Here is a 27,969-nt window from a genome sequence, read left to right on the forward strand (position 1 = left end):
GCTGGGGTGCTGCTGGGTTGGTCCAGTAGCGCCGAGGAGCAGCCGCGCTACTGGACCAACCCAGCAGCACCCGAGCTGCTCTGCCCCAGGCGTCCCCAAGTCAGCCGCTGCTGAAACTGACCAGCGGCTGACTACAGGAAGCCCGAGGCAGAGTTGCTCAGCCCCGGGCTTCGTGGAATCAGCTGCTGATCAGTTCCAGCAGCAGCTGACTTGGGGACGCCTGGGGTTCTTAAGTTGAATCTGTATGTAAGTCGGAACTGGTGTCCAGATTCAGCCGCTGTTGAAACTGATCAGTTTCAGCAGCAGCTGAATCTGGATGCCAGTTCCGACTTACATACAGATTCCACTTAAGAACAAACCTACAGTCCCTATCTTGTACGTAACCCGGGGACTGCCTGTACTATATATTTGAGAAAGTTTGTATGTCTGTGTCTGTCTGTGTCCACCCTTCTACGAGTCCATTTGTAGAAGAACTCCTAAGTCTGGTGTCCAACATGCTAGCAACTAGCCACATGTGGTTATTTGGCCAGTTGAGTGTGTGCTTCAGAACTGGTTGGACATCACAGTTCTAAACGGTAAGAGCTAGGACCACCAAATTTGGTATGAAGCTTCCTCTTATGACTTAAAAGAAGGTCATAGTTGGTTGTGCCAGGAAAATGGGATGTGAATGCAATTGTTTCTCATCAAACAAAGGGAGGGGTGTGGCAGCAGGGACAGTCATATTAAAAAATGACCACAGGAGGCAGCAAGTGCCCAGAGCAGCCATGTGGCCCCTGCCGTCTGAGATCGGCCATAGGGGAACAGCCAGTGGCCGCCCACAATGCCTGTGCTGAGCCCTCCCACCTCTCGTCCTGATTCCTGCATCCACCCCTTTCCCTGAGCCTCTAATAGAGAGGCAGCAGCATGGGGAGGAGGGAAACAGGTGGCTTTGTGGGATCCATGGGCACTGGCTTCCTTCCCCTCCACTCCCTTGCTACCTCTGATATAGACGCACCAAGGGGGGTGCATGAAGTCGTTTGGATTAACCAATAAGCCCAGATGTTTTGGTTAATTATTTAAAGGACATTAGGCCAAGATCGGTAGCCAGTGTGTTTGCAAACAGAAGCGACACCTTCTCTACTCCCCTCCCGGGCAGCGCCATATGCTAGGCTGCTTTTGAATAAAAGTGGGGGAAGCTCCCTGTTCCCTCCACCCTTTCACCCCTCAAGAAACCCTCCCAGGTGCTGGGCTGCTTTGAGTAAAAGCGGCACCTCCTTGTCTACTCTGTCCCTTTCTCTGCCCCCAGGTAATTCCACATGCTTGACTGCTGGTCAGAGTAGAAGGCAGGAAGCACCCATACAACAGGGAGCAATCCAGATCTGAGGATGAGACTGTGCTAATTTGGTACTACAATGCTCAAGCTTGTTGTCCATCCATGTTATTCAGACATTGCTTAGGTACAGAAATAAAAATAAATGAATAAAATATGCAGAATGATTTCTTTCCTCAATCTTTCCCTAAAGCCGAATCACACCAGCTTTGATGAATGGCAAAGAAAATTGAAAGATTTGAGATGTGTAAGCTAGGGATGTAAGCAACTAGTCGAGTAGTCAGCTATCCGATAAACCTAGGCTTATCAGGCAGTTGAGTCACTACTCCACTAGTTGCTTCTTCCTGCTCCTTGCTGCCTCTATCTGATGAGAACTAGCATGACAACATCCATGTGACAAGGAATCACACCACTAGCTCTTAGTGTTGTAGCCTCAGAAAATTGTCCATAGCTCTTTTGCCAGGCTCAATCCAATTTCAAATGCTACAAGTTTTCGTCTACTTTGTAGTAACTCAAAGGATATGTCTACATTGCAATCAGACACCCACGAGAGTTCCTGGGGTTCGGTCTGCAGAGCTATACAATTTCAGTGCAGATGTTGGATCTGGGCTCTTGAAACCTGCGAGGGGAGATGGTCCCAGCCCATGACTGGATGTTGACACTGCTATTTTTTAGCCCTGCAGCCTGAGCCATCTGTTTTATTGCAGTGTGGACTCACCCATACAGGCCTATACAGCATCTATTTAATTTGTGTGCAACAATCCAGATAGCATAGCTAATAGGTAAGAGTATAGCTAGTTCTACACACTGAAGATTAAGTTGTGATTTATTTTTCATTTCAGAATCTCTGTTTATGCAGGCATGCTAGTTATTGAATTGCACAGTATTTTCTACTAAAATAAAGATTTTATATTTTAAAACATTTAATTAACAGAGTTCCATTTTGAGAAACCACTCCAGGGGCCCATGCTGCCAAAGATTCTAAAGACATACATGCCTGGGAGATTCCCAAAGACCATCCCTTTAGTGATCCTGTCAGATAATTAATTTTGTGATTTGTGCAACAAACAATTAGAATGTGCTCTTTTGTGAGCCAGTCATGCAAGCCCACTGGCTATGAACTGTCTGACGCATATCAAGAGATGCTAGAACAAGCAGCAGAGGACAAAATTAAGGCAGTAAAAATGCTGCTTAAATAGCTTATTTAAAGGCATTCAAGATGAAAAATAAAGAACTTGAAGAGGATAATGCTAGGGCTTGAAAAGTTAAGAAATGTTGGATCTCTGCAATACTGTATACAGAAGGTGACAAAGGAAAACACAAAAGTATCTTCCCTCCCCTGGCTACCTCTAAAATATATTTAAAACTTTTTTTTTGGGGGGGGGGGGGGGGAGGGGAAGAGAGCTGGTTTTGATTGGACAGGAATAAGGAATCAGCATGGATTACTTTTTCCTCTTTCTCCCTGTTTAGTTTGTCTGCATATGCAATATAGATCTCGTACACGCCACACATTTTAAAAAAGGCTTCTCAGAGAAATGGGGATGTGGGTGTTGGGAGACCAGAAACACTGAGAAATCGCGGATATATTTTTAGGCAGTAAAATACTACAGGGCGTGCACCACTCTGTTGTTTTGCCAAGTCCCACATGCACTGTCAGGCAACATGCCAAGGGCAAAATCTTGCAGCCACCAAAGAAATGAAAATATCCCACAATGAAGCATCCCTGATCAGTCTTATTTGGCAGTTCTGAAATTGGCCCATTGTATAATTAGGAAAACAGACTGATTTTTAATAACGCTTTAATGCTATTGCATGAAATACTAAGAATCAAAATAAAGTGATACATTGTATTGACTGCACAGGTTTAACTATAATCTCAGTCCTTAAGATTTCAAACATTTTAAATTGAATTTGTAACAAGATGCCATAATGGCCAGAGGATAGCCCTTCTTCCTGATGATTGCCACGTTTAAATTGAATTTAAATTAAAAATTCTTCATTTCATTCAATTGTAAAAATAGCCATTACTTCTCTTTTCAAGTTTCCAGGCTTAAGCCTTTCACAACCCTCACTCCAACTTCCCCTTCCTCCCACACCCATCTGGTTTTCCTTCCTTGGAGGCTCCTTGGCTTTAATTTTAGGGCAAAACAGCTGAATCAAACTGTATAATAAAGATGAGTCTGGAGATTTCCCCATGATTCACTAGCCCAACAGCTATCTATATCCTTCTGGATATTATACCCCCCTCAAATGGGCATGTAACTTAAGACTTAAGAGTGCAAGGGAGCATTTAAGAAGCTTGTCATCTGCTGTTCCAAGTTCAGAATGAAGCTAGCTTCTTATTTTAATCATGATTTTCAAATCCCTTCATAATAATTTGCCCCCAAATAAATTAATCCTCCTGAAATTTCAAATCTTCTGGCATCTGGAGGTCAAATTTTTCTGAGCAGTTTGGGCATGGGGAAATCAGAAAAATTAGCTTTTAAAGTTGTATCAATACCATTAATAAAGCATATTTGTTTATGGACACAGCAAAATACTCAACTAAATCCGGATGTCCCCTCTATTGGTTATACTAGGCTTCAAACGTATTTTTTTTTTTCATTTTAGACACAGATCAGTACTGTCAATTCCCAAATGTCTCATACCTGCTGGAATACGAACAAATAGCTTTTTTACTACAACCTATTCCCCTTCTTCCTCCTCTCAAAACTCTCCATAGGACAGATCACAGTCTTTGGACCCCAGCCTGCAAAAACTGGCACACAAAATGACTCAGAGAAACAGTCACGTTCATTTCAAGGGAGTACTCGCATGACTCAAGTAACACTTCTTTACAGATGTTTGAAGTATCAGGTCTTCAGACAGCAAATATGTGAAAAGGTTAATAGGAATTCAAAGCTAGTTTTTAAAATAATTCTATTCAAGTTTTTCTAAATGCTTTATTTTAAAAATAAGCCTAAGCCTCAGTTGCAGAGTGCAACTCTTAATTGTCCTAGTTTCCAGCAGCGAATGTGTTTTTTATGTTTACTACATTTGAATATTTCAAGGTGTTTAGCTTCAAGTGATATCAATTCAGAGGAACACTGTCCTAAAGAGATCATACTCACTATGGGAGGGAGTAATAGAGAAGTAACCGTGTTAGTCTGATCTTGCTAAAACAAAAGGAAAAAAAGAAAAAAGTGCTACATAGTTTTTCCTTTTATTATGGGAGAGGGGAATTTATCTGCTCTGACTTGCACAGCTAAGTTCAGTTATGCAAAATTTACCAAATTAAATGTCATGTCGGGTTGCCAACTTTCTGACCAAACAAAACCAAATACTCTTGCCTGGCCCTTTTCGGAGGCCTCTCCCCACTTACTCCACTCTCCCCACCCCCACTACCCATGCTCATTTTCACTGGATGGGAAGGGATCTCTTTTCAAATAGGTGTTCAGTTGAAAGCCATACACCTAGCCACCCTAGCTGAGGATACGATTTTAAAAAATCACTGAAGTTCAGCCGTACAACGACTACACTGGAAGGCTTCTGATTTTAAATGGAGGCTGCCTCAGAAAATGGAACAGAACCTATAACAATGGGTAATTGTGACTTTTCTTCAAAATTATTTTCAGTTGTCAAGAGAGAAAAAAATGCTATCTGGGACCACGTTTTGGGTTATAAATCTCTCACACTTGTCCTTAGATGAATTAGTTTGACCAATTAACAGCTCTATAACACAACTGCTAAGCTTTATGATCTTATTACCTAATATGTGAACAGGCATCTTCTAAATTAAACTGTCCAATCAACAAGCCCTTGGAGGAATTTATAAACATACAATTCTGTGCAGCTCATAGGTTTCATTACTAATTTACAACCTAGCACAAGCAGCAGCACACAAACTAATTAGGCAAAAAAATGGTATAGCAGACACATCCTTATTTTGATTTTTCCCCAAGAGAAAAGTCGGGATTCCTCTAGAACTTTATTTAGCTTTTAATTCACTATGCCACCTTTGCACCTAGGAAAACTCAACTCAGTATTTTCTCCGAATAAAATTTGACAAGGCCCAGATTTTTAAAGATGTGGCCCTCTCTTTTTGCATTCGCAAGCTATAGACAGTTTTGCAGCCACAATCAATATAGCTTAGATATGTTCTAAATCCATGAGCAGAAGTGATATTAAAGGAGTCCTCAAAATTGGAGGTATAAAAAGGCTGACTAGGTTCATCTCAAAGATTCACCTATAGATAAAACAGTGTCTTATTCATGCTGAGAGGTAAGTAAGGAAGCAACAGAGGCCATATAAAAAACCCCCCCAAAACATGCCACAGCATAGATCTGAAAGATGCAAGATAAATGCCAACACAGACAGAAGCATCTGATCCAAGGTATCACAGGTCCCTTCTTCTCTGATTAAACCGAATACATAAAATGTTCTCATCATTCTGCATTTGCTAGAAAGTTGATTTCTTGTCATTTGACCTGCCAGAGAAAGGAAAAGTGCTTCTACAACCGAAATGTAGTTTGAGCTTCAAAATTATGTACGTGCACAGCGGCCATGTAATTAAAAAGTTAAGAATTGCTTTGACTTTTTTCTACTCCCTCTAGCGAACACATTCTTATATCTGAAATTTGGCAGTTTACTCAAGATTACAAGTACTAGTGTTCCCTCTAAGCTGTGCAGTAGCACAGTCCTGCAGCTACTTAATGAGCCCAGCCCAGCTAGGGGCACAGGGCTCCACACATGGAGCTCCCTGGATGCAGGTGTCACTACTACTTCAGGGACAGCAGCAGCTCCCTGCTGAGGACAAAGCAGTGAGTCTCTCCCAGCTAGCTGGGAGCTTAGAGAGAACACTGACAAGTACTATCCTTCATAAGAATTTATATTTACACAGCATTTGCATATTCAAAATACCGAATATCTCCACCAGTCAATACTAATGGGTCAATGAGAAGCAATGGTTAGGTAAACTGAATTTCTGTTAATCAAATGCAGCTATTTCAACCTTCCCAATTCTTTATTGATTAAAAGAATCGGTTGGTTGATTTATTTTGTTAGTGCCAACTGATGAGGCATGTAAAAGTGATGATGCTAGACAGAATATCCTGCTTGTACAAGCTGCAATTATTTTCCAGCTTAAAAAAAAAAAAAAGGCACAGAGAGCCACAGAAAAATTCAGGGGGGGAGGGGGGAAGGGGAGGAGAGTCTATATCATTGGTATTGGGAGGTATGCTAACAGTCAAGGTTGCTTGTTTGAGGAGTACAAACCACTTTGCAGATCAGGAAATTCCCTTTTATTTAAACACCAAAAATATGAATGCAGCTAATAAACTATCTAATCTGTATGGATTTAGCATGTTACAGTTTTTACACATCAGACTTCTTTTCTACATAAGGGTTCCCAGAATTTAAAAAGCCCAGCACCAATATATCAGGAAGGGTCAATGAATGGACTTGTTCACTCTTTACTAAACCTCAAACACTTACTTGGAATTTTTAACAAATTTGGAACTCCGAGCATTTGTCACAAAAATGCCTATCCAGATTCCAGAAAGTATATTTAAATTTCAGCATTCTAACTTTTGGGTAACTTTAGGTTAGCATTTTCCACAACACCTTGGAAGGATCTAGCATTTTCCATTTTTAGCAGTAACAAAATTTCTACAGTGTGATATGTGGTTCAAATATATAATTTGATTGCAGCTTTGGAAGCTCTAAAGCAACCTTTAAAATACTGGCTCCCTAAATCTGTTGTCAGCTTTTAAAGTAGAACAGATTTGGACTTCACTAATGCACTGTAAGAGTGCACTTAACTGGGGCACGCAATGCAACTGCATATTGGAAAACAGTAGCACAAATTTCCAGTTTGCACATGCACATGACTAAATGCACGTTTAGCTATGTGTACACATAATAGATTTATGAGTGAACATTTAAAAGGGAACATATAAAGCAGATCTACAAATATGCCTTTATGTGAGGTCTGAAAACCAGGCTTTAAGATTTGCTGATGCAGTGGATTGGTAACTCTCTTTTCACCTTTGGGTAATGGTCATGAATCTGACCTCTTGCAGTGGTGAAAACAATTAATATTCAAAAGCTGTCTGGTAGCATATGTAAAGGAGTGCCATGTTCTAGTGAACAGGTATCCACAAAATAAATCACTATTATAATTCACACTCCTGATGATGGGCCTCGGCAGAAAGAAAGAACGAAAGAAAGAACGAAAGAACGAAAGAAAGAAAGAATGGGAAAGGAGACTAAACTACTCACTCTCCAATGAGGGCTTTCCAGATGAAAGTTGATTTATACTGGGAAAATAAACACTTGCTGCACTACACCTCTTAAGCGAGCGTATTTCAGACACCAGCTGTTCTAATGCAGAAGCATTCGTAATACCTATGTACATATTTCCTGATGTATTAGTGAAAATACACTAGATAACATTTGTTATATAAATTTTAGGCATATTTACATCATCTGCACTAGAACAGATTCACAGTTCACCCTGAAAGTATTTTCTGTAATTAGATTATTATAAAACACAATTACAAATACATATCTGGGCTTTAGATAAAGATGAAATGGGACTTTTTAATTGCTGAGACTGAATTGGTCTTGCTTAATCTATAACAAGAGTTTGAAAAAGACAAAATGAGATATTTCATAATACTAGAACCAGCACTTCCAGTACCACATCATAATAAGGAATTTTAAGGAAAAATTACAAGTTTTTAATACCTTTTTTACACTTTCAGGGCCTGCTTCATCAAAGCGAAATCGAACAATACGAAAATCTTTGCAATAAATAATTAATTCTGTAGGATTAAATTTCAGTTTCTGGTTGGGACCAAGGACTTTCTGTTTCCTCTTTGTGTCATTTACTAAAACAAAACAAAAACAATTGTTAAAGCTCAAGTACAGAGCATACTCTTAAAGAAAAATACCATTACATTCAAATGATATCAACAATGTGAAAATAAATATTACTTGAATAGAACAGATGCTGTTCCTTTGAGTCACATTATGATAAAATGTCTAGCTTTCCAAATAAAAAGGACTTATATCTTTTGTTTTCATTTCCCCTATGTCAAATGACCTTTGGGGATGGATAATTATACTCCATGAACAAAGGATTTCATATACAGCACCTCTCAGCAACCAATCTTGCCTCCCACGTTGTTCATCATGAGTCCTCTCCTTAAAGTCCTTTCTAAATTATTGTATATGATCCTAGTAATGATGTTTCATTAGTCAATGTGATCTCTGCCACTTAACATTTTTTTTTGCTCAGTCTCTGCCTCTATCACTTTTTAGGCATTTCATTAACAACAAGAGTAATAATAAAAGTCTAAGTTCTGGGTAAAAAAGACTGAGACCAATCTGTTCAAAATTTTTGAAAGAAAATACTGAACCTCTTTTCAAGCATACCACAACCTAATGCAGTTAAAAAAAGAAAGAGGACAAAATCCCCCTTTTGATAGAAATAAAGCCAAGGACCTCACCTCCTTCACTGTATCTCTGGGATTCTCAAATTTCATGACACCATGATCCGCAAACGGGAGACCAAAGCCCGAGCTCCACCACCTTTGGTGGGGAAGATGGGAGCAAAGCCAAAGCTCAAGGGCTTCAGCCTCAGAGGGGGGACAGTGATCTGGGCCCCCCCCCCACTTAGGGCTGAAGCCCAACTGTTTTGGCTTTGGCCCTGGGCCCAAGCAAGTCTAAGTCAATCATGGCAAAACTGGGTCACAATCCACTTTGGGGTCTCAAGCCACAGTCGGAAAACCCCTCCTCTATCTTGATATTGTCCACAATTTAGCTATGGAAGATTCTACACCAATCCTTGCAAATTTCTCCCAGAGACAACCTCTGTTAATGGAATCATAAGCCAATTTCAAACGACAGAGACTATCTATTATTTTATCTCCTTGGGACAAATAAGTAAAGACAAAACAATCATCAATAGCAGAGCAGCCCAAGCTGAAAGTGGCTTGCTCCCATGTAAATAGATTACAACTCTCCATCTAATCCATTAATCTCCTCAGGATATATCTGCAAGAGATTTTAAAAATAATTTGAGAGATTAATTACTCAGTAATTCCCAGAATAATTTCTGTGACCTTTTCAATACAATGGAAAAATAACACTAATGTACCAACATAATGGAAAATGTCCTCTATTATTTATAAATCATTTTGCTGATACCAGGGCCCACCAATCAATAGTGACTTTTGGAAGGTCTGTGGAGAGATCATTAAAAATTTTGTCATGGCAGTGTTGGTTTACCAACATTCAATCTTCTGCAGCAGAGAGGGAACCATTTCAGAAGGAGACAACAGGGAAGGTCCAATGAGAGAGACTGTTATCAAAAGGCTAATAGATGGAAGTATCAATATAATGATGCTCCTTCCGTAATGTTGACAAATCTTAATAAATGCTATGGGAGCTTGTGCTGAATCACTGAAGTCTAAAAGCTGGTCCTTCAAAACTGGATAAAAGTTTCTAATTTTAAACTTAACTATTAAATTTGACATAATTAACTTCAAAATCAGGAGCACCACACACACTGCCCATAGTTTCTGTTAGAAGACAGAAATTCACCTGCAGAGGTTGCGAAGCTGTTTAAAAGCTGCTATAAAGTTAGAGAAAGAGATCATCTTAAAATCAGAACTGCAATATAATGTCATATTTTGTTGTGTTTGGCCTAATTGGCTTGTGGTAAAAATACCACCTGCAAACTATTGTAATTCTTACCATCATGGGTTATTTTTTTTCCAATTTTAAAATTTTAAGTGGAAAAGCTGTTCAATTTTATATAAAAACAATTCTCAATAAAAACAGAAAAACCAACAGTTGTTAAGAAGGTAATGTGTCTTGAACAATTAAGGTTCAGAATTTGCAACATCACATAGTTTTCATGTTCTTTTTAAAATACATTTAATGCAAGTCTTGCAAAACTTCTCATTTTAATTTCACCCAGTTTTTAGATTAAATTTAGGCATAAGTCAGAAAAGCAAATGAATTTGTAACTTCATAGAAAGACTAAATGAAATTCAACCTTAACTGTACACAACCTATGCCTTTTTTATAAAAAGCAACTGACTCATACAAACTCATCTTTTAAGCTTTTCACCAATGACTTTTCCATACCTGTGACAATTTGTTCAATGCATGTTAGTGGCACATCATGTTCACCAAGAAGGAGATTTTTATAATGGAATTTCTGGAATAGAGACAAACGCATAGTTAACAACAGAAGCTTTACAGCAGTCTTGTTTTTAGCTTGGTATTTTACAACACATCTTAGAGAGCTATTTCTCAAATAAAAACAAAGCACCTGATATAGAAAAAAGTTACTCTGAATTTTCTAATTATTTCAACTTTAAACTGACTGCAATTTAGGATAAAAACCATTACTGCAACTGTCAGATGAAAAATGCATGTCATCTTCCACAAGTAAAGTCAAAGTTTCCTTTTCAAGCATACCACCACATTTAACAAAATAGATTCAGTGTGTAGGATTCCTCCTCAGAGCAGTTACAGACTCCAAGTTGGAAATTAAAAAAAAACAAAAAACCCAATACTCTGAGCCCAAAACATAATTATGTATGCTGCAATTAGCCATCTGATACTATTGCCACATACTATTTTACAAGTATAGGAGCTACAAGCATGCAAAGGAGTTTACATTTTTATAGTTTACAAATTTAGCTTAAACTCCGACCACTTGAAGAACGAAATATTTTTGGAATACTGGATTGTGGATTATTGTAGGAAAGAATGAGAAAAACCAATAGCAAAAGAAGAGGCAGAAAGGCAACAAATATTTGATAAGGAGATATAACGGTAATTTTATATATTAATTTAAAAGTAATATGCCTCTGAAGTAATGGTTTCCAAAAATAAGATACTGGATATCATGGAATACTAAACTTTAAGGCTACTACAGCTATGATTTCCACCACACAAAATATTAAAACAATAAATTTGCTTTTTCATAAAAGCCATGACATTTGTCACCCCACTAGCCAATACTGAGAAAGACTCTTCTATGTATTTTCCACTGGCATAGCTATGCTTTGTATAATAATAAGATTATTATTTAATCTTTTTATTACTGACCTCAGCACTAAAAATGGGAGTGTGCTAATAAAGTTTGAGGATGACACAAAGTTGGGAGGTATTGCCAATTCAGAAAAAGATCGGGATATCATACAGGAAGATCTGGATGATCTTGTAAATTAGAGTAATAGTAATAGGATGAAATTTAATAGTGAGACGTGTAAGGTTATGCATTTAGGGATTAATAACAAGAATTTTAGTTATAAGCTGGGGACGCATCATTTGGAAGTAACGGAAGAGGAGAAAGACCTTTGAGTCCTAGTTGATCACACGATGACTATGAGCTGCCATTGTGACATCTCTGTGAAAAAGGCTAATACGGTCTTGGGATGCATTAGGTGAGGTATTTCCAGTAGGGATAAGGAGGTGTTAGTGCCGTTATACAAGGCATTGGTGAGACCTCATTTGGAATAGTGTGTGCAGTTCTGGTCTCCCACGTTTAAGAAGGATGAATTCAAACTGGAACAGATACAAAGAAGGGCCACTAGGATGATCTGAGGAATGGAAAACCTGTCTTATGAAAGGAGACTCAAGGAACTTGGCATGTTTACCTTAAACCAAAAGAAGGCTGAGGGAGGAATGATTGTTCTCTTTAAACATATTAGAGGGCTAAATGCCAGGGAGGGAGAGGAATTATTTAAGCTCAATACCAATGTTGACACAAGAACAAATGGACATAAGTTGGCTATTAGGAAGTTTAGACTTGAAATTAAGCGAAGGTTTCTAACTATGAGAGGAGTGAAGTTCTGGAACAGCCTTCCAAGGGCAGTAGTGGAGGCAAAAGACCTATCTGGCTTCAAGATAAAGCTAGATGGGTTTATGAAGGGGATGGTTTGATGAGGTAACATGATCTTGGCAATTAATTGACCTTTCACTATCAGTGGTAAATAAGCCCATGATGGGAAGATAGGAGTTGCTATAGAGAACTTTTTTCTGGGTATCTGGTTGGTAAGTCTTGCCCACATGCTCAGGGTTCAGCTGATCTCCATATCTGGGGTTGGGAAGGAATTTTCCTCCAGGGTAGATTGGCAGAGGCCCTGGAGGTTTTTCACCTTCCTCTGTAGCATGGGGCCCGGGTCACTTGCGGGAGGATTCTCTGCATCTTAGGGTCTTTGAACCATCATTTCAAGGACTTCAATATCTGAGATATAGGTGAGAGGATTATTCTAGCAGTGGGTGGGTGAGATTCTGTGGCCTGCATTGTGCAGGGGGTCAGACTAGATGATCATAATGGTCTCTTATGACCTTAAATTCTATGAGTCTGTGAGCTAAATACATGTCCAGGCAGGCAATTCGGTACTTTTAAAAAAAGTTGTAAATGATTTTTAACAACCTATCTTATATTAAAATATTCTTTGCCAAAATGTTTAAAAATTAAACCAAGGTTATGACTTTTCCCTTTTCTGTTATTATGAACAACCAGCCTTAATTATATACATTGCTGCCTTTATAGAAACTATAATATCACTTGTATTTTGTCCTCTGCCTCACTGACTCTAATAGGACTTGGGCACATATTAAAGGTTTTGCTGAACTATCTACATAAAGAAAACCTGGAACTCTCAGAATAGTAGTCTTTGGCTTCTTAACAGCATTTCCTAAAGTTCCCTCCTACAAAGAGTAGCCCAAATGATGTGAAAAATATTAACTACAGTCTGTAGATACAAAAGGGCAAATTAAGGACTGGCATGCCAGTAATTCAGGAAGCATATTTGATCTTCTGTTGTTTTATAGAATGAGGTTAGATCTCTCAATTACTTGAGAAATTTACTGAGGTTTAACTGAATCTATTTTGTTAATCATATTTATCATAAATCATGATGTATCAATTGTGAGAAACAAACCTGAAGTGGCATGGGATCATCCGTAATAAACGAAATCTTGAAGTTACTGCAAACCAACTTCCCCCAAAGATCATACTGACTTGTATCTGTTGCAATACATTTTCTCACAAAATTGACTTCATTTACCACAATTTCACCTACAACAAAACCAGAAAAAAAGAACTATTTAAATCTTCTTAAATACAGAAATACTGCATCTGATTTCAGATGAGATGTTCCCCAAATGATAGGTCAGAAAACTAACTATAGGCACGTTGACACAGCAGCATTAAATCCCGGGCTTCATTTGCAAGTTTGAATGCCTACATTAGTCATCCTAGTTCGAACTAGGGTGGCAGTGAAGACATACCCTAATACACTTTTCTGTCAAGAGGTTTTTCCTGATATTTCAACTACATGATGCCCAAAATGTATACTTTACATTTTCTTATAAAGTACCACCAAACACTGTGCGACGGGGTGAAGGAACCCCGCACTGCCCGAGGCAGGACCTAGAAGGGCGGTGGCGGCTGGAACGCGCCAGGAGGGCGAAGACGCTCCCGTGGCCACTGAAGACATGGCGGGCGCCTGCGCAAACACCATGGAAGACGGGCTGTGGAGCACCGAGGCTAGGTGCATGCGCGTTGGGAGTTAGCACAGGGGACGCCAGCGCATGCGCATTGGAGGCAAGGTCAGGAGGCGCCGGCGCATGCGCGGGAGGGGCGAGTCCGGGGGACGCTGGCGCAGGTGTGTTAGAGGCAGACCAGGGAGAAGGCAGGTGGCCTACAAAATGGGGGGGAGGGGCCGACTCGGTAGGGAGGAGCGATGGGAGCAGAGACAGGTGAGGGGTCACCGGGCCAAGAGAGAGAGGCCTGAGGGAGGACCAGGGAGCAGGGGTGAGGAAGTAGCCCAGGGAGGGCAGGAGTCGTCTTGCTTGCGGACTGGGGAGTTTAGGCGGTTAGCCCCGCCTGTCAGGTGGGGGGAGGAGACACCCCCAGCTTAAGGCTCTGGGCTGGGACCTGGAGAGAGGGAGGACCCAGGTCCCCTCACACACCGCTCAGGAGTGGTGCACTGCTGAGAATCCAAGTAAGCCCCATCGCTAGGGTCACATCGTGGAGAAGGTGAAAGGGGAGCGGACGCCTTATGAGGGACTCCTTCACACACCACATTACAATTCCTTTCCATCTTTGGTGCTAACAACCTTTACATGATGGTCCCTGTCACACCCCCCGTCTTCAAACAAATATTGTTGCTCTTTCCTCATAAGTGAATCTTTCCAGGGTCTTGACAGTTTAGTTGCTCTTCTCTGACCACACCCAATGTAACAATGTGGTGCTCAGAACTGAATACACAATTTCCCTTAATGCTCAAAGAAATATACAATTCTGAATGGCTGATTATTAGTATCTGCTAAAATGGTTCAGTATGGCATTCCTTTACTGTTCTGTCAAATGGATTTTTTTTTTTAAATACCATATTCATTCCTTACAGTTTTCAGGCTTCTGTTTTATAATTTTCTTGTTATTCAACACTGTAAACATGTTCTTTTCTGAAGCAGCTCAGTCAGAAGGTCAGCTTATTGTTCCACTCTTATTAATGGACCTTTTTATCAAGGGCCTTAGTGTCATTCTGTATGTTTTAATAGCAAAATCCCAAACAGGGATGTAAAAACTGCCTACATTGGTTAACTGGTTGAAAGAGTTGTTTAACTGGTTAACTACCACCATTGGTGGTGGGGGCTGCTTTAGCCCTAACTGACCTGCTGCAGCCAGAGTTAAGCTGGCTGGGTCACCATAGGCAAGGGGGGAACTGCTCTTGCCAGCAGAGCCCTCTGGTTAACCAGTTACCCAGTAAGCATGCAGGTAAGGCTAATCATGCTTACCGGGTAACCAGTTAGTCTTTTACATCCCTAATCCCAAACCTTTATGCTGGAATTTCTTTAAATGTCCATTATTAAGCTATTCAGAGATATTACTCTGAGTGTTTTTACAATGTAGCTGCTTCTTTTTCCAGTAAACAGTCACAAGCTGTTCCAGACACGGAACAGCAGTCAACACATCCATGTGACTTGAACAGTCAAAGAGTTATCCCAAGAGACAAGAGACCAATCTGTATAAACTTGGTCAGGAAAACAGAGCAAATTATATGGTTACCACCCATTATATATGAAGTGTATTCAAGTAATAAAAATCTACCCAAATTAAATACATGATTCACAAAGATAACACAAAAGGCCAATGCTTCGTCGTCATTAATCTAGCTATTTGAAAACATACAGCTTTAGAGAATTACACATTTCTGGGATTCTGGTAAACATTCCAAAAAAGCATATGCAATTTAACTTTACTTCATAGCATCTTGGACACAACATGCAGCTACTGTTTAAGGAGACCCATGAGAAATGATGTAACTGATCTATCGTGTTATTACATCACCATGCCCTAAATCCCACAACTATTAATATCAGAGACTGTTCATCAACAAGTAACATCTTACTCAAGTGATACATGTCATGCATACAATATTTAATACCGTAGGTAAAATGAAAGATTGTTCTGTTAACTGTATAGTTATTCACAGATTGCACTTTTCTGCCTTATCTAATGACTAGGTTGTTTCAGAAATGAAAACGCTACATCTTCCTATCATAAAACATCTTAGATATCTTGATTAGTGCTACATAAACAAAATGTAATCTGTTAGATTGGGGTGGGGAACCTCAGGCCCAGGGGCTGGGTGCAGCCTCCTAGGCTCAGGCCCCTGCCCAAGCATTGGGGAGCCTACACTGGCGCTCCAGCCCCTCTGCTGCCTCACCGCAGGGCTATAAGCACACAAAATCTACTACACTGCTCCCCGCCCCCAGGCTCTGGTGTGCCAGGAGAATGTGGGGGCTACATCAATGTGTGTGGGGGGGTTGTTTGTTTTGGGTGCAGCCCCCAACTGATTTTTCTGTGGGTCAGCAGCCCCCAGCCCAAAATATGTTCCCCATCCCTGCTCTATATGAATGAAAATGCAACACTACACTCAAGGAAACAAATCACAAATACTCTATTTCATTATTTTCTCCTCATATAAACAAAATACTAAGCTGTACATAAATAGGGCTCATGGCAGCCACCTTTTTCTTATAATGTGATCACTTACAGAGACCATCGTTGCTTATAGGTAAAGTTAAGATTTTGTCACAGCTATTTTTAATTAGGATTGCCAAGTCTGACTGAAGCTATTCTGGGAGATTCCTCCCCCCCCTCCTCCCAACAGGTCAGTGTCATTTTCTTAAATATTATATTAAAAATCTCCAGGACAGATTTCAACAGTCACCAGGAGATTGGCATGGAATCTCCCAGTCAGCATCAATCTGGGAGGTTTGGCAATCCTATTTTTTAGTATCCATCATGGACAGGTTGTGGGTAATAAACAAAAATTCGTGGAAGACCACAACCTGTCTGGGGAGAAAGGTGGAATACAAGGGTACGCATATGAGCGACTACCGTAAAAAACTTGAGTATAATGCACACCTACATTTTGAACCGTCAGAATCCCGGAATAAACTGAACTCTTATCTATAGCGCGCACCCTGACTTTGCCGTATTTTGTCTTGCCTTTTTGTATTGCTGGGTAATCATGCATGAGCACACGAGTATACAGTGTTCCATGCTCTCTTTGGGATGCCATGAGTTATTGGTGATCTTACACGACCGCTGAAAAACTGAAAGTTTTTAGCTGTGCTGAGGCTCATGGCAACAGAGCTGCCAGCCGTGAATTTGATGACATAGCGGAGTCTAACATTTGGCTTTGGAGACGACAGAAAGAGCCCCTGCAAGCGCTGCCTAGGATGAAGATGGCTGAGCGAGGTAAAAGCGCTGCATATCCTGAGTTGGAGGCCAAGCTGGTTGAATGGATTGCTGAGTGTAGACAGCAAGGAGGTGGTGTTAGCATTGCGGAGGTTAGAATGAAGGCTTTGACCATTGCCAAAACGTGCGCTAACACAGCTGGGTTTAAAGCTTCATATGGCTGGGGCAATCGGTTCATGAATCGCCATGGCCTATTGGTCCAATGCCAAACAACAATTGCACAGAAGCTACCCATGGACTCAGACACCAAGTTACTGCAGTTCCAAAAGTTTATCAAAGCTACAGAAGCAGCACTGCTACGACCTTTCATTAATTGGTAACACAGATCAAACACCATTACATTTCGATAATCTCTATGACAGAACGCTTGAACTGAGAGGTGCCAAGACCATCTCCATTGCTACCACAGGCCATGAAAAGTCTAGGTTTACCGTAATGCTTGCTTGCATGGCTGACAGAACGAAGCTGCTTCCTTATATCGTGTTCAAGCGCAAGACAATGCCGAGGAATGTAATCTTCCCGAACACTGTTCACCTGCATGTTCACCCTAAAGGCTGGATTGACGAAGCTTTATGAGAAAGCGGTCTCTAATAGTTTTGGATGCATTTCAGTGTCATCGTATGCCATCCGTCAAGAAAAGGCTTCAGCAGGACAAAACAGACTTGGCAATTATTCCTGGTGGAATGACCAAAATGTTGCAGCCGCTTGACGTGACAGTTAACAAGCCAATGAAAGATGCACTACGCAGGAAACGGAACACCTGGTTGTTGGAAGGTGAACATACATTTACTGCAGGTGGACGTATGCGAACACCAACGCTGCAAGATGTTACCCAGTGGATAGCAGATGTCTGGCTTGAACTTGATCTCACTATGATAAGGAAGGGGTTTCTGAAATGCAGCATCTCTAATGCTAAGGATGGCAGCGAGGATGATGCCCTGTGGATGGATCCGAGCGACGATGGATCGGCCAAGGGCAAATTAGCGGTATGCGCAGATGACAATGATTTGTATTACTTGGATGAAGATGTCGAGGGCTATATCCCGGAAGATACTGCTTGACTGTTTGACGAAGATTCTAACAAAAGCAAATTTGAGGGCTTCGAAGATGAGTAGATGATCAATTAACATACCGGTATTTGCTTGTTTGCACTGCAGTGTTGATTTCATTTGTTAAGCTTACCTTTTTGAAACTGTGTATATAGTTGCTTGTGGATGCTAATAAAAATCAACTTAACCTCTGGTGTCCAGCGATTAACTACTGCCGCGGAACCACCAAATGAAAACTTAAAAAAAACCCTCTCCTAAGGATAATGCTCACCCTGACTTTACTGCTAAAAAAACGGGAAAAAATTGCGCCTTATACTCGAGATTTTACAGGTAGTTGAAAAGCTTATCGGACAGTAGACTAGTCCTTCAACTAGTCACTCTGCTCCACCCTTGCTGCCTCTGTCATCTTAATACGGTTCCAGCTAAACCAATTTCAAACAATTCTGCTGGCCAGTGAGGACAGAAGCACAGGTATATTTTTAAAAAACTAAATACATAAAGAACTAAGTTTTCTTGACTGGAGTTCAGGATCATGACCTCCGTATCAAAATAGGCAGTTTCAATACTGGCTGCCTATGTCATCATATAGGAAACAGATCTGAAACTACTTCTGAATTACAGAAGTACTTTCACTATATAATAGGGACATGTACCCATTTACATAATTAACTGATGAACCTGGGCTCATGGCTTAATCTCAATGGTTACAGAGGCAGCAGCAGGAAGGGCTGGAGGGGAAGGGGTGGCAGGAGGGAGGTGATGCTCGTGGAGAGCCGCTGGCTCCCAACAAATACCAGCTCCCGACTGCTCCCCCACCTGTAAACGTACAACCGCTGACATTTACAGGAGTTACAGGTTTAATTTTGTAAACACGTTTCTACATCCCTACTATACAAGGCCATGCCTATTTGCATTTTAACATCTTTAGTACTAAGTAGTAATCCAGCTAATTGTATAGTCAAAACAATTTGTATCAACTACACAATTAATCAATAAGACCGCTCTACAGTGGGGGTAGCTCCAGGAGCCAGCTTGACATGGGACTGAGCAGCACTCCTGCCCCTCCTCTACAGAAAAGCGACTATCTAATAAGCTTATGCTTATTGGGTAGTCAACTTGTCACTTACATCCCTACTTAGTACCACGATTCTGTATGTCCATTGTGCATTTCATTATCGTATTCAAAGAGCCTTAAAAAGCCTCACAACAACCCCAAGTGTGAAAAGCCTATTCTCAATTTTCCTGATGGCATAGAAATACTTATTGACTTGCACAGAAAATGTGTGGCAAAGATACTAAGAGACCTTCGATCACCCAGCTCCCAGACCTAAGCTATAAATAGATTAGAATTACTATGTGAAACAAAGACAACCAACTCCACCCCCGACACACACGATAAAACCTCATATCCCTGAATTCTCTCCTCTCTATAGTAAAACAAGTGTTTCAGGGGCGATCATTTCACTTTCAGCCAGTAGCGCCTTCTGCCAGCTGGGGACAAAGCACCTACATTGTAATACACCAGGAGAATTAAGATATAAAGTGCATCTGACTTACCAGAGCATCAGTGTGCTGGTAGTTAGAGCCATTTTATTACTGAACAGAGAACCTATTTAAATTGCCTACATATGGCTACTCCAATGTGTTAAGAATTTGCTATTAGCTGGATATAAGCAGATGTGTGAAATTAGACTCATTGAGTAATTCAAATTAAGTCTTACATACATTGTGCAAGTTTGAAAGACACCAAAACATATTTTTGTAAGGGTTTCTTCATTTTACACTGACAGTGGAGGATAAGACAATACCTAGAATAAACCTTTTCAATGAAAACTGAAGTTATGCATCAAAAACTGCTGTGAGCTCCATAAAGTGGTGAGTAGGGATGTACTAGTGTAGTTAATTAACCAATAAGCAAAAGCTTGTAGGTTAATGCTATAGACCACATGCATTTCTGCCCCCCATTGCCAGTAGTTTTTTTAGCAGACCGGCCAACACCTGATCAAAAAGTGGAAATATGGACAAACTGTTAAGGATTAATACAAAAGAATAAAGCAAGAATGCAGTGACAAATTCAGAAAGGCTAAAGAACAAACTGACTTACACACAACAAGGACACAAAAGGCAATTGGAATAAGTTCTATAAGCACATTAGGACCAAGAGAAAGACAAGGTGAAGCGTAGGTCCTAGCTGAGAGGAAGAGCTAATAATGGAGGACATCAAGAAAGCTAAGGTGTTTAATCCCTGTTTTGCTTCAATCTTCCATAAAAAGGCTAACTATGGCCAGATGCTTCAAAGGGAAAAAGCAACACAAGCAAGAACAGTGAAAGGATAGGTCTGACTATTTAGAGAAGCTATATGCATTCAGGTTGGCAGGGCCTGAATTCAAGTCATGCCAAACAAACCTAGTTTCCTTCTTTCAAATTGTTACTTGCCTAGTAGAAGCAGGTAGTAGAGGCAGAGGAAGAAGGCAGAAATAGACAGGATAGATCTTCATTTTAGGAAGGCTTTCGACCCAACCGCTCATGACATTCTCATAAATAAACTAGTCAAATGTGGCCTACATCCCTTTAAGGCAGGGATGGGGAACCTCCGGCCCCCAGCTTGCCTGGATCTGGCCCCCAAGGCTCAGAGCCTTCCACCCTAGCATTAGGTAATCTGCACTGGTGCTTCAGCCCCCTGGCTAGGGAGGTAGCCAGGGGCTGTCTGTGGTTAGCTTAGGTGGCAGACAGGGGGGTAAGCTAGAGGCTGTGTGTGGGCATCAAATAGCTCAGGATACAAAGAGGGGCTAGCTAGGGGTCCTCTGCAGACAGGGGGGATAGCTCAGGCTGCAGAGAGAGGAGTTGCTAGAGGCTGTGGCAAGGAAGGGGCCTCGCTGCTCTTCAAGTCCCAAATCTAGGTCCCCCACCCAGGCAGCTTTTACCAGTGAGCAACAGCTGCAGCCCAACGGCCCCGAGCACCAGCCACGGATGGAAGCACTTAGCCAATCACACCATGGCACCAGCCAGAGAAGCTGCTGCCCCACACTGTCCAGCTCCAGCATCTGGTATTAGGGCTGGAACCTTTCCAGGGAGCAGAGTCTTGTTCAGGGGAGAGGGGGTGAAGGGAAAATAAGAGGGGTGTGAAACTAGGGTTACCAGATGGCTTTCAAAGAAATACCGGACATACGTGATCTCAGAACGGGGGGGGGGGGGGGAGAGAGAGAGCGGGGCTGGTAGGAAGGGGGGGCAGGAGGGAGAACCGGCCAACAGGGAATGGGGCTGACCCAGGTGCACGCAGATCCCGGGGTGCTGCCCGTCCCGTGCACGGTTCCAGCGGGGCACACGGGCGAGTCCAGCCCCGGGGGTTCCATCCCGCCCCAGCCACGGCCCCCTCCTCTCTACTGTGTAGTTGCATACAGCCTGGCTGGAAGACACGCTCACGCAGTGTGAGCATGTCTACCAGCCAGGCAGTATGCAACTACATACTGATACTCATGATAATAATAAAAACATAATTAGAAAATACCGGACATTTATAGGTCTGGTATTTTCTCAATTTGTTTCCTGGACAGAAAGCTCAAATACCAGACTGCCTGGTTCAAAACTGGACACCTGGCAACCCTATGTGAAACAGCCCCTGGGACTGTCCTGCTCTGGTTAAAGCACTGTAGTTTGGGAGACGACTCCCATGTCCTCTTCCATCTCCAACTATGGGTCATGGCTTCAGCCCTGCAGGGCTCTAGGGCTCTCAGACTATGGTTGCCAACTTTCGACTTGCAAAAACCGAACACCTTTGCCCTGCCTGAGGCCCCATCTCTGCACACCTGTTAGGCCCCATTCCTGCCCTCTCTTTTCTCACTCCATCCCCTCCTCCCTCTGCTGTTCACTCTTCCCACCCTCACAGTCTCATTTTCACAAGGCTGAGGGAGTGGGTTGGAACACAAGAATAGCTAAGGGCTCCAGCATGGGGCCAGGGATGAAGGGCTCTTGAAAGGGGCTCTTGCCTGGGGGTTGAGCTGAGAGGTTTGGAATATCACAGGAAAGGGCTCTAAACTGAGGCAGGTGGTTAGACGGGGCTCAGGCCCGGGCCTGTGGGTGTGGGTTCTTGGGTGGAGCCAGAAATGAAGGGTTCAGGGCACAAAAGGATGTGGGGCAGAGGGGAGGCGCAAACACTGCTGCTACCACCCTGTACCAAGGTTCTCTGGAAAACCTCCAGACCATCCTGGGCCCTGTAGCTGAGGCAGCTGCCATGGCCCCCCCAAGGCCTGGGGTGGCCGCCCCAAACCATCCTATGGACAAAACAGTTCTGCCTATGAGGAACAGTTAATGAAATGGTGCATATTTAGACTTGAAAAAAAGCCTGAGGGGGACTTGATAACAGTCGTCCAATATGTTAAGGACTGTTAGGACAGTGATCAATTGTTCTCCATGGCCAATGAAAATAGAACAAGATGTAAGCTGCACTGAGGGAGGTTTAAAGTTTGATATTAAGAAAATTGTTGTAATTCTAAAGATAGTCAAACACTGAAATAGGCTTCCAAGGGAGATTGTGGAATGCCTGTCTCTGAAGATTTTTAAGAACAGGTTAGACAAACATCTGTCAGGGATAATCTAGGTACGTGGTCCCAAACTGGAGCAAGTGGGCTAGAGGACCTCTCAGGCCCTACATTTCTATTAAAATGCCAAGATAACTTCTATGGAAACAGAGAAAGGCACCTACAAAAGTTTACCTTATAAAATAAATCTTTTTTTTAAGCAATTAAAGTATATATGCATCTGTATCCTGGCAGTACAATAATATATGTAAACAAGCAAACATGTTTAACAAGATATTTAACTAGCATAACACTTTATATTTGTTCCAAACATAATGGATAAAATATACATGGATCCAAACACAAATAATTAACTTGACTAATTTCTTAAGCTAAAAAAAAATAAAAAATGAAGTGTTCAGTAACTTAATTATGAGGTTAAATTTAAGTCTTCAATCCCTCTCAATCATTTAACAACATTTTGCTAGTTATCCTGGATGGAGAGTAGAATACTAAAATAGTGTGGGTTTATTAGCATGCTTTAGGCATTTACATGTAAATTTTCCTCTAATCCACTTCTAAATGAATCTTCTGTTCAGCATGCTCGGTAGAGACTGATGTTCAAAAGGAAAAAAATTCTGATGAGAATCTACTTGTAAGCTCATGAAGTACTTTTTAAAGCTCTTTCTAAGGAATTTTTGTGAGCTCTTATAATGTATTGGCAATATCACAAAGAAGAAATAATGTCATGCTTGTGAGATGTTGCCATCTGTTCTTAAGATTTTATATATCATTTCCCCATTAAACATTCCATGTATTCTACGTTCAACATATTACAGTGATCAGTTTGAAAGCACTAATAATCTTATATGCATATTTATATTTAAGAGTAGATTCTAAAATGTGAAAATTAGACCAATACTCACATTTCCCAAAAAGATAGCCTAATACTGTGGCTACCAAAGACTGGAAAAACAGACTCATTTTCATATGGTCGCCTACATATCAATATTAATAATTTATATTGAATACTCTTCAGGCACTGTACTATGAGTTTTTAACAGAAGAGATAAAGAGAGAGAAAAGTTTTCAGGTAATTTTTAAAAATACGCTGAGTGAGAACAAAGTGCTGATGTGAATGGCCGGATCCAAACTTAACTGTCAAGATAACCACAGTCAAATATAAGAAAAGTGGCGTTTTGATTTTTTTTTTTTTAGGTGTTGCTCAGTACATCAATCATGCTTACTTATATTACACAAAGAAGATTCCCAAAGTATGACTGGGAATAAACTGAATAATTCTAAGCAGCTATTTGAGGAGTTATAAATTTTTTAACTTTAAAATAATTTCATCTTCTGTTACTAAGTCATAGATACAAAACAGATGTTTGAGAATAGCAGCAATGCAAACATTGAGTTATAATAGTGCAAGTTTTGCCAACTTTTTACATTGAACACAAAACGGGATGTTCTCAAGAACTAAGCATTTTGAGGAACTTCTCTGTAAGGCTGTTTAGCCATCAGGAGCTTTACCAAAAAAAAAAGTGGCAGAGTAGTTTGTTAAGCTGGCTACTAAAACTCATTAAACAACATTTTATTCTCTTTCTAGGCTCTTTAGTGACCTATGGTATGAACATTTACCAGTGGTTAACAGTCACTGGAAGGAAAAAAGCAACAGGCAACATAGTGCCCATGTTGAACTCCTGTGTATTCTGCGGTCATTTTAAAGTGGATTCAGGCAAAAGCATTTTAAACAAATGGGCTTCTATACACAAGTGGTCACCAACCAACTGATCACGTCTCCCAGTCGATTCTGATTGGTACTCGGCAGGCTCCCTGCTTGCCCCAGCCCCACCCCACTGGCCCGTTTCCAGGAGCAGCCAGTGTGGCTCCGTGGCCTTGTGCATGTGGAAAGGGCAGGCGGCTGGAATCACAGTGTGCAACTCCTGCCTGCAAGCACCACTCCCTGCAATTCACACTGGACAGGAACAGGGAACTGTGGCTAACGGGAATTGACGAGGGCAGTGCCCCAAAAGAAGGGTAGTGTGTGGAACATGTGCCTCCACCTCCCGTGAACACAGGGACACACTGGTTGCTTCAGGGAGCCTGCCTCAGCCTTGTTGCACTGCTGACCTAGGCAGAGGCCACACCCTCAACTCTGACTCCCCCTTCAGAATTAGCACCCCAAACCCATCCCCCTGGGCCAGCACCCCATACTCTTTCCTGCACCCTATGTATCTGTCCTAGCTTGACGGCCCTCTCAAAGCCAGCACCCCGCAACCCCTTCCTATACCCCAAAACCCAACTCTGATCCCCTTCTCAGAGCCAGCATCCCACAACTCTTCCTGCACCCCACACTTCTTCCCAAACCCCAACCCATATCCCAGCCCAGTAAAAGTGAGTGAGACTGAGGAAGAGCAAGTTACAGAGAAAGAGGGCATGGAATGAGGAGGGTGGAGCTTTGGGGAAAGGATACCCTTAAATTCAGAAAGTAATCTTGGGAATAAAAAGGTTGGGAACCACTGCTATGTCGTCAGACCTAAACTACATGAAACTTTATAGTTGGAAAAATAACTCAGATAGCTCTTCCCTAAATCCCTAATATTTAGTACAAGTCAGAAACTTATGAAAACACCAGTCTCAGATTTCTGAACTGAGAATTAAAAATATCAATATGCAATGGTCCATAAGTGTAAGTTGGAATGTAGATTCTAAATGAAAGGTAATGCACAGATGTGGACATAACTCATAAATCAGCCCCTTAAAGAAGGAATAGGATCCAGTACATCTGTGACTCCCCAGCTGTCTTCTAATTGAGATTCAAGAGAGGGCATGTACCCTGAACATATACATGGGAGAGTCCAACAGACCTAGCAAGGACTAGGAACTGCACTAGGACGTTTCTAATGCCACTAGTGTGTGTAATAAATCCAGGTAGTTATTGGAGAAATATCTGTCAATTTAAGAATGAAAGTGTTAGATCTGACAGTGTAGTCTGAAGTCAAGGGAAACAGAAAAGATAAGAATACTGGAAAAATATAAAAGGAATGTTGAGAACTAAGTGGACAAAAATGCATCCTGATCCAATATACTGTATTCCCTCCTGCTTTTAGGGTTTAGTTAAAGAGGACTAGAAAAGATATATTCATGATATAATTATGAGAGAGTAAACTACTCCCAGAAATTCATCCTCAGTGGATGTTAATTTAGAATCATATAATAATGGGAAAGCGTCATCCTATATTTCAGACACTTAGGAGTTTATCTATGATAAATAGAGTCTTCACTGCTGCATATATACTGACAGATCTAATGATGAAAAACAGGAAGAGTGGAAGCAGAGATTGGAGCTGAGAAATCAAGAGAATATTTAGTTTTGTAGCCATTATCACTGCTGAATTGGGGGGGAATGTTACCATTAAATTGGATAAGAGTCACCACACAGATTTTATTTTTAGCTTCATTATCAAGTATTCTGAGACTTATAAAGGGTACCTCAGAAAACAGGAGTTATCTAATAAATGAACTATGTTTGAATTAAAATGCTCAGGTGTGAACATAGTACCAGCATGCACTGCAGCATATGCTTGGACATGTGATAATCAAATAGCCGATAAACAATTGAAAAATGTATTTAAAAATGGATAAATTGAAAAAAAATCTTGCAAAAGAACAGTTTTAAAGGATATCAACTTGAAACAGCATTCATTTTATTGAATAATTCCCATACATACTAAATTTGAATCAAATTCTTAATTAGTGAAGAAAATTAACTGGTGTTTGTCAAAGTAAAACATTAAATTGAAATAAATCGCTGGTGCATACAAATCTTTATAGACAATGATATCAAGCAATCAATTCTAATTCTTTATATTTATTGTATTAATAGGTATTATGTGAATACATTCTTAAAAAGTAAATAAACTTGAACGCCGAAAAAGGTAATTCCCATCAAAGCTTCCATTACCCTTTCTGTAACTAATCTGAATTATTTTGTGATTTGTAACAGTAAAAATTCTCTTTGCACTAAAATGACAGTTGAGTAAGCAACTCGATTTTAATTTTGTTAGGAAATATATTTTATGATTTGTAATCATAATAGTCACGACTTTTTTCCCCAAAGAAAAACAAAAAATAATTATTTAAACCTTTCCCCTAGCATATTCCAGTGTAAAAAGTAGCACATTCAGCTAATTTAAGTGGCAGGATTGTTTCTGCAAAATTTGGTATCTGGGGGGTAATCGTGAAGTATGATTTTATATTTTGAAGAGTTTGTTTGTGCAAAATATAGTAAATATTGCTGTGTGTGTGTCACATACACAACCCCCTAGATTGTTTAAATATGAATATATAGTCTACTATATATTTGAGAGAGTCTGTATATGAGTCCATTTGTTCAAGAATGCCTCCTAAGCAGTAAGATCTAAGATCTAGTTTTGATACAATTAAAATCGAGTTGCTTATTCAACTGTCATTTTAGTGACAAGAAAATTTTTATAGTTACAAATCAAAATAATTTGGTATGCAGCTTCCTCTTATCATAACTTAAAGCAAGGTCAGAGCTTGGTTGTGCCAGGACAACTGGACGTGAGTGGAACGTGGTTGTTTCTCATCAAATAGAAAGGGGAGGCTATGGTAGCAGGTGTAGCCATGTTAGTCTATAACTTTTTAAAAGACAACGGGAAATCCTGTGGTACAAAAATAGAGATAGCATCATAAGCTTTCATGGGCAAAACCCATTTCCAGTACGGGCAGATAAATGTCTATGAGGGATGGTCTAGAGTAGACCGTATTTGATCCTGCCATGGGGGCAGGGGACTGGACTCTCTCTCTCAAGGTCCTTTCCAGTCCTAGTATTCTATGTTTAAAATGACGCTTGTGTGTGTATATATATAAAAATGAAGAAATGGTACTATCCCTGTTGATTAGAGAAATATCCATTTTCATAGCAGTATAAAGAATGTGTGTGTGTGTCTTAGTTAAACATGGACTGTTTTTTGGTGACATTGGTAACTATACACAGTACACATACTGTTTCTCCTCTCCATATTTTAATAGTAATAAAGGATACAAATAACTTCCTTTCTAGCAAAGGAATTGAGAATTTCCTTCATAAGCTTATTTTATTACAGACTACTTCTTACATCAGTCAGATTTAAAGCACAATTAGAAAAGTCATAGAAATCAGTGCATAAACTTATCCACATGTCCCTACAAAGGAACACTATACCCACTCAGTTCTGAAGATGGTCTGGCAGGTACAGGAGAGAGCCTCTAGACCAGCTGACAGTGATGGCTGGAAAAGAGCTT

The 27,969-nt window shown here is 40.7% G+C and overlaps 1 protein-coding gene across 2 annotated transcripts in view; it reads right to left on the reverse strand.

Moving 5' to 3' along the window:
- MTMR10 (myotubularin related protein 10) overlaps positions 1-27,969 on the reverse strand; it is a 63,520-nt gene that overhangs the window by 26,234 nt on the left and 9,317 nt on the right. For both annotated transcript variants that reach the window (XM_075897712.2, XM_075897713.2), the window contains exons 3-5: positions 13,261-13,397; positions 10,445-10,517; positions 8,036-8,178 (exon numbers count right to left, since the gene is read on the reverse strand). In XM_075897712.2, the coding sequence (XP_075753827.2) occupies positions 8,036-8,178; positions 10,445-10,517; positions 13,261-13,397 (353 nt within the window). The remainder of the gene's footprint in view (positions 1-8,035; positions 8,179-10,444; positions 10,518-13,260; positions 13,398-27,969) is intronic.

The sequence above is a fragment of the Pelodiscus sinensis genome, chromosome 14 (genome assembly GCF_052426305.1).
Source record: "Pelodiscus sinensis isolate ZL-2025 chromosome 14, ASM5242630v1, whole genome shotgun sequence".
NCBI classification, from domain to species: Eukaryota; Metazoa; Chordata; order Testudines; family Trionychidae; genus Pelodiscus; species Pelodiscus sinensis.